The sequence below is a fragment of the Dendrobium catenatum genome, unplaced genomic scaffold (assembly GCF_001605985.2).
Source record: "Dendrobium catenatum unplaced genomic scaffold, ASM160598v2 fragScaff_scaffold_756, whole genome shotgun sequence".
In the NCBI taxonomy this organism is placed as follows: Eukaryota; Viridiplantae; Streptophyta; class Magnoliopsida; order Asparagales; family Orchidaceae; genus Dendrobium; species Dendrobium catenatum.
In genome coordinates this window covers 57,159-64,467 of record NW_021319218.1, presented here as the reverse complement: position 1 = coordinate 64,467, position 7,309 = coordinate 57,159, and the positions used below count along the sequence as shown (strand labels likewise).

General features: G+C 38.5%; 1 protein-coding gene across 1 annotated transcript; it reads left to right on the top strand.

Annotated features, from left to right (window-relative positions):
* The first annotated feature begins 1,373 nt into the window (after positions 1-1,373).
* Positions 1,374-6,828, top strand: LOC110100676 (probable RNA-dependent RNA polymerase SHL2). Its single transcript, XM_020828286.2, has 2 exons — positions 1,374-4,325; positions 5,769-6,828. Exons 1-2 carry the CDS (start codon positions 1,587-1,589, stop codon positions 6,576-6,578), a joined length of 3,549 nt encoding a protein of 1,182 aa, XP_020683945.1. The 5' UTR covers positions 1,374-1,586; the 3' UTR covers positions 6,579-6,828.
* Positions 6,829-7,309: the final 481 nt, after the last annotated feature.

Sequence of the window (7,309 nt, the reverse complement as noted above, 5' to 3'; positions counted from 1 at the left end):
AAAAAAAAAACTGTCTTAAACGAAGCCTTAGTTTCAAGATTAAACTTTCCATATTTTCAAACTTTCTCTATTCCATTTTCATCTACAATATGCTTCATTTGAGACGGCTTTCTTAATATTTCTTAAAGCAGCTTTCTAGTACAAAAATTTAAAAGCTACTTTAAGAAGTAATAAAAAAATTGCCCTAAACGAAACCTTAATATCATCATATATAGCGCATACTTTTTTTTTCTACATGAGATTTTTTTTTTTGAGATATTCCTTTATATTTTCTAGCATTTAGTAACGAGCATCATATGACACTTTCATATATAGAGCAATGTCTCTTTTTGCCCCAGCTAGATGTTATCAATGCATTCATATTTATATATTAATCCGCAACTCAAATACATACTATTTTTTTCAATTAATAGTCTAGATTCACATAAATGATTCCTGGCTCATCAATTTTTTTCACAGATGCTATTTGATGATGTTGGATGTTATGATACTGAAGATTTCATTCTAAAAGAAAATTTTATTCTCAATTGTTGAAGCACTATTTTGAATGAGAGAGGCTGATGGTTTGATCTCACTAAGGCTGTACGCACAGGTGTTGCGAGAAGGCCTACATGTTTTGCCAAATGGGAGAAAGAGTTTGTGCCTTTGTGGTACTAAATTAAATTAATATATTATTTATTTTTATAATTTTAGTTGTTAGATTAAAAATCAATAGTGATTACACGATCTCCTATTGAATTGGGCAATTCCATAAAACTAGCGCCATTTCACCTGTTCACCTATTGAATCAGTTTTTTGCCTCGATTCTTCCTGATTCGATACGAAGCCTATTATTCTGACCCACTAGATTAGCTTTTGGACCCATTCATAGTCAACCCTATTAAATGTTCAATTTAGATAAATTGCTGAATGGGAAGAGTTTGTGGTACTAAATTAAATTAATATATTATTTATTTTTATAATTTTAGTTGTTAAATTAAAAATCAATAGTGATTACACGATCTCCTATTAAATTGGACAATTCCATAAAACTAGCGCCATTCCACTTGTTCATCGATTGAATTAATTGTTTGTATCGATTCTTTCTGGTTAGATTTGGAATCAATTATTCTGAGTGACTAGATTAGCGGTTGAACCCATTCATAGTCAAACCTATTAAATGTTCATTTTAAATAAATTTGTTAAATTTTATTTTCCAAATAACTTTACAAATTATTTATTTATTAATATATATTATAGGAATTATAATAATTATTAGTATAATATATTTTTATTATTAAAAATATTTTTATTTTATTATTATTTTCTCTTATTTATATATTTAAATAAAATTTTACTGCCTTTATGGCCCCTTTAAAAGCCCATCAGCATCCGCCATCCTCACTCCCACTCCAAACTCCCCACTGCCGCTCCCGCTCCCCGCTCCCCGCTCCCCGCTCCAAGATAAATTCTCTCCAGATCGCAGGGAAACTTCCAAAGATTACAACTTTCTTCTCGATCTCAACATCCCCACAATCTCAATCTCCCTAAACGTCTGAAAATTCCATTCTTCCATTTTTTTCCACCCGCTTATCTTCACCATAGCCATGGGTTCCCTGCGCCATGCCGACCTCGTAAGAGACCCTAGAGACGAGCTTGTCGTCACCCAAGTAAGCTTCGGTGGCTTCGATGATTCCGTTGAAGCCAAAAATCTTGCCGAATTCCTCGAAAACAACGCTGGTGTCATCTGGCGATGCCGCGTCAAGAAGACGTGGTCGCCGCCTGATTTCTTTCCCAACTTCACCGTCTTCTCCTCCGCTCGCCGAAGGGCGTCGGCGGACGAATCCGTTGCCAAGGTCATTACCCCTCACGCATTTGTCCACTTCGCCAGCGCTAAGGCTGCCAAGCGCGCCATCGCCGCGGCCGGCCGATCAAGTCTTATTCTTGATGGACGTGTCCTACGCGTCAACTCCGGCGCAGAGAGTGCCCAACGCGCGCAGCGCCGGCGAAACATCGATCCCTTCAAGTTCTCCTCTGTCGGCGTCGAGCTTGGAACGCTTTTTTCCCGTGATGAATTTTGGATCGCCTGGAAATGCCCTTCCAGCGAGTTCATTGTAGATCCCTTCGACGGTTTATGTCAGATTATATTCTCGCAAGAAGTTACGTTCTCGCGGAAAGACTCGAATGAGACCTTGGCGATCAAATGCGATATAAAGGTGCAATTTCTGGTTAGGGATTTGGATGATGTTAAGTTTTGGAAGGACGAGGCACCCTTTGCGCTTCTCCTACATTTCTCCTCTGCCCCGTTGGTGTTTTACCGAACTGCCGACGATGATATCTATGAATCAGTTCCGTTCAGCCTCTTAGATGATGAGGATCCGTGGATTCGAACCACGGATTTCACGGCTAGCGGAGCGATCGGCCGATGCAGCGTCTTTCGGATTTTGCTTTCTCCTCGATACGGGCCAAAGCTCGAGAGAGCGCTGGCTTATCTGAGAGATCACAGAATCCCGCAGTCTCGACCGATGAAACCTCTTCGTGTTTGTGAGGAGCCAGACTTTGGAGTTCCCATGGCTGATCACTTTTTGTGCATTCAAGCTATGAAAGGTATCAGTTTTGGCACACTGTTCATGGTTAATGCAGTTTTGCACAAGGGGATCACCAACCAGTTCCAACTAAATGACAAATTTTTCAATTTGCTGAGGAGCAATAGTGATTCATTAAATAATGCAGCTTTGAGACATATTTGGGCTTACAAGCACGCCATCTTTAATGCATACCAAAGGCTAAAACTTGTGCAGGACTGGTTGTCGAGGAATCCAAAGATGATGAAGGGACCAAGGCTTGCTGATGATACTATGGAGATTAGGAGACTGATTATTACTCCAACGAAAGCGCATTGTCTGCCGCCAGAGGTGGAGTTGTCTAATCGTGTTCTTAGGCATTACAGGGGTGTGGAAGATAGATTTTTGAGGGTTAGTTTTACAGATGAAGCAATGCAGCGACTGAATTCCAATGTCCTGAACTATTATGTTGCTCCAATTGTGCGGGACATCACTTCAAATGGATTTCCGCAGAAAACTACTGTGTTTAGGAGGATTAAGTCAATTTTGAATGATGGCTTTAACCTGTGTGGCAGGAAGTACTCTTTTCTGGCATTCTCATCAAATCAATTAAGGGATCAGTCAGCCTGGTTCTTTGCTGATGATGAGAATATAACTTCTGATTCCATCAGGAAATGGATGGGTAGATTCTCCAACAAAAATGTGGCAAAGTGTGCTGCTCGAATGGGACAGTGCTTTTCCTCAACATATGCAACTGTGAAGGTGCTACCTAATGAAGTTGATTCTTATCTTGAGGATATTGAGAGGAATGGCTTTGTCTTCTCTGATGGGATTGGGAAGATCACACCAGAGCTTGGGATGGAAGTTGCTGAAATACTGTCATTGATCGACAATCCTCCTTCGGCCTATCAAATACGATATGCCGGCTGTAAGGGTGTGGTAGCCGTTTGGCCTGGGAAAGATGATGGAATTCGTCTGTCACTCAGGCCAAGCATGAATAAATTTGACTCCGGCCACAATGTTTTGGAGATTGTTTCATGGACTCGTTTCCAGCCAGGCTTTCTGAACAGACAAATTGTGACACTACTTTCATCCTTGGATGTTCCTGATACTGTTTTTTCAAGAATGCAGGAGGAAATGATTTCTAAGTTGGAAGATATACTTGTAGACACTAATGTTGCACTTGAAGTTCTTACCACTTCCTGCCTTGAGCAAGGAAACACTGCTGCAATGATGCTGGCTGCAGGTTTTAAACCTCAATCAGAGCCCCATCTGAAAGATATGTTGTTGTGTGTCAGAGCCGCGCAGCTACGGGATCTTTTATTGAAGGCAAGGATATTTGTTCGAAATGGAAGGTGGTTGATGGGCTGCTTGGATGAACTGGGGATACTGGAACACGGCCAGTGCTTCATTCAGGCATCGACTCCATCGCTGGAAAATTGTTTCTCAAAGCATGGTTCTAGATTTTTGGCAACAAAGAAAGAGAAGAAAATTGTTGTGGGTACTGTTGCAGTTGCTAAGAACCCATGTCTTCACCCCGGGGACGTTCGGATTCTTGAAGCAGTTGACATACCTGAACTGCATCACCTTGTTGATTGCTTAGTGTTTCCACAGAAGGGAGAGAGACCTCACTCAAATGAAGCATCTGGTAGTGACCTTGATGGTGATCTTTATTTTGTTACTTGGGAACCTAATTTAATACCTCCAAGCAAAAAGAGTTGGGCTCCAATGGATTATACACCAGCACAAGAAAAGTTGCAACCGCGCCGTGTCACCCATTGGGTTTGTTCTCTATACTTTTTTCGGGACAAATTCATTAATTTAATCTGTTGATGCTTCATTTAAATGCCTAGCAGTATGTCATTTGTTGTGCATGTGAATAATTTCCATGGTAAGGGTCATTGTTAGTCATGCTTTTTAGCCAGTCTGACTCTTTAGAAAGCTAGACTTCCTACTCTCATTTTGCTGCATTGTTCCATTCTTCATCAGCTTCTAATCTGCACCATTGGACCATTGCTAGAACTTTAAAAAATTCCTTGATCCTTGACTTGAATCATCTCATAACATGAAATTAGGAATTGATTTTTTCTTTTTCTTTTTGAAATGAATTGATATATTCATGATAATGAACTTGTTTAACTTGTTTCATTTGAGATATTGACCGTTGGAAAGGATCCTATGTGGATCATTTGTTTTATTTGCCACTACTTCCAAGTGAACATTGTCCGATTTGAATTGTTTTTGAATATTTATTTATTTTTTATAGGCGCTATATTGTTAGCTTCTTGTAATTTGCTATGCTCTATCACCAAAGCTCCACTTTTTTGAATGACTTTTAAAATACATGTCCTTAGAGGTTCAGGGGCAGAACTAGCCTCTCTTTTAAGGGTGGACAAAATAAGATTGTGAAATACATAATTTTATTTATGAAATAGAAAAAGAAATTTCTTTGTTAAAACTTCGGCAACTGTATTTTTTGAAGGTGAGAAAAATAATTAAAATGCTTATTCTTATAGAAAAAAAAAATTCTTGGACAATTACCCACCCTGAGGTCTTCATGGCTCCACCCCTACTTAGAGCTCTCCGATACTTCAGTGTTACATTGCATTGATTTGTACCTCTACGTGTAGTTCATCTTGGAACTTTTCAGGTTGTCTCTTTGATTGCTTAGTTTATTTGTCATTTATTATTTGCGTGAGTTTATCATTTGTTTTGGCAACTTCACATATTAATTCAGCTCATCTTTAGATTCTTGCTACTGTTTCTGCTTAAGAACGTATTGTTATGGAAGCATGTCATGAAAATTGATTCAGCACTGAAATACAGGCGACATTTATATTTATAGGTAGATGGATAGATAGATCTTTGCATTTTCTTGTACCTCTCTAATTACAAAAATAATGAACTTTTCATATTTGATTTAGAAGTCCTGTGACATGTTGATAGTTATATTTTATTAATGTTCATCATATTTCATTTTGGTATCTGATATGCTTGTGCAAGTAGTTTCTTTTAAATGTCACTCTTATAATTTTCATCATATTTCATTTAGCTAATGAGTTTCTGTTGCTAAACTCTGTACTGTATATGCTTTATATGTTCAATATGTTTAACCTCAATTGAATCAAGGGAAAATAGAACTTCTGATAATCAAAGCTTCCCTTTGTAGTTCTTTAATCAATAAAATTTCCTTTTGAAGTTGTGTTTGTAACTTCTCTTCTGCAGGACATCATTGAATTCTTTGTGAAGAACATGGTAAGTGAGAACCTTGGAGTCATTTGCAATGCTCATGTGGTCCATGCTGATCTAAGTGAGCATGGAGCCATGGACGAGAAATGTATCGAGTTAGCCGAGTTGGCCGCCTTGGCCGTAGACTTCCCTAAAACCGGCCAAATGGTCAACATGCCCTCCTCCCTCAAGCCCAAGCTATACCCTGACTTCATGGAGAAGCATGAACACCAATCCTACAAGTCTGAAAAGATCCTTGGGAGGCTCTATCGTGCCATAAAAAATGCTTCAAATGAGAGCTTGATGCATCCAGAGTTCACATTCAGCTATGAAAACATTCCCTATGACAAAGATCTTGAGGTCCCAGGTGCTTCGGAGTATCTTCCAGCTGCCTGGGACAGCAAATGCCTCTATGATACACATATTAATGCATTGCTTGAGCAATACAGAATTACAGCTGAGGCAGAGATTGTCATAGGACAAATATCATCATTGCCTAAATTCAACAGCAGGAAGCAAGGGGATATAAAGGAAAAAATCAAGAATTCCTACGAAGCTCTTCATAGAGAATTCCGCAAAGTCTTCGAGACATTGGAGACGAATGATTTACAGCTTTCTGGAGTGGAGAAGGACTTGTTGTTCGAGCGAAAGGCATCGGCATGGTATCAAGTCACCTATCACCCAGATTGGGTTCAGAAATCTGCGGCGAGGAGGGGACCTGATGGCGGCGAAGTGCCGCCCCGCCTAAGCTTTGCATGGATTGCTGCTGATTACCTTTCAGGATTGAAGTTGAAGGGTCGAGAATGACAGGAACATGAAGATGTCTCTTCTGAAGGAGAGAGAGATCTGATGATGATGCTACAGTGATGTTGGTTGCATGAGTTAGTTAACTTTGTGTGTAGCAAAGCCACTCTGCCATTTCTCATATCTATATTGATAGATATGAATCTCGTTTTGAGGTATTTTTCTTTTGTTTTTGTTTTAGCTTGTTATTTTCTGTTATTCTGTCTTCTGTTTCAGAATGTATCAGTTTTTCTATAAGAGAGTTGTTTCTGGCCAAATTTGTTTCTTAATGTGAATTCTGTTACTCCAGCAGAGCTAAATTTTTGTGATAATCATGCTACAAGTTTAGAGAAGAAGAAGGCACTCTGATTATATAATAGTTATATTTTCAAAAAAAAAGAAAAAGAAAAAAAAAAAGAGAGAGAAATTGGCAGCTGAGTTGGCCTCATCAAACGAGTTCTTATAGTGATATTCTTAGAAGCAGTTTTGTTTATTCTCTGTATTCACAGAATGGAATTTAATAACTTCAATCTTATTAATACGAGGGGGGATGGATGGGATGTAGGAAAATTTCTATATTGTTGGGAAATTTTAGTAACAGTAAGAAGTAATAGAAATCAGTGTCCGTAAGGTTAATGTCTGTATAATATTAGTAATAATAATCCGTATTCGTATTAGTAATCAGTATCATTAATCAATATTAGTAATAAGTAATTAATATTCGCAATCAATAATTAGTCGGATATTCATGTAAG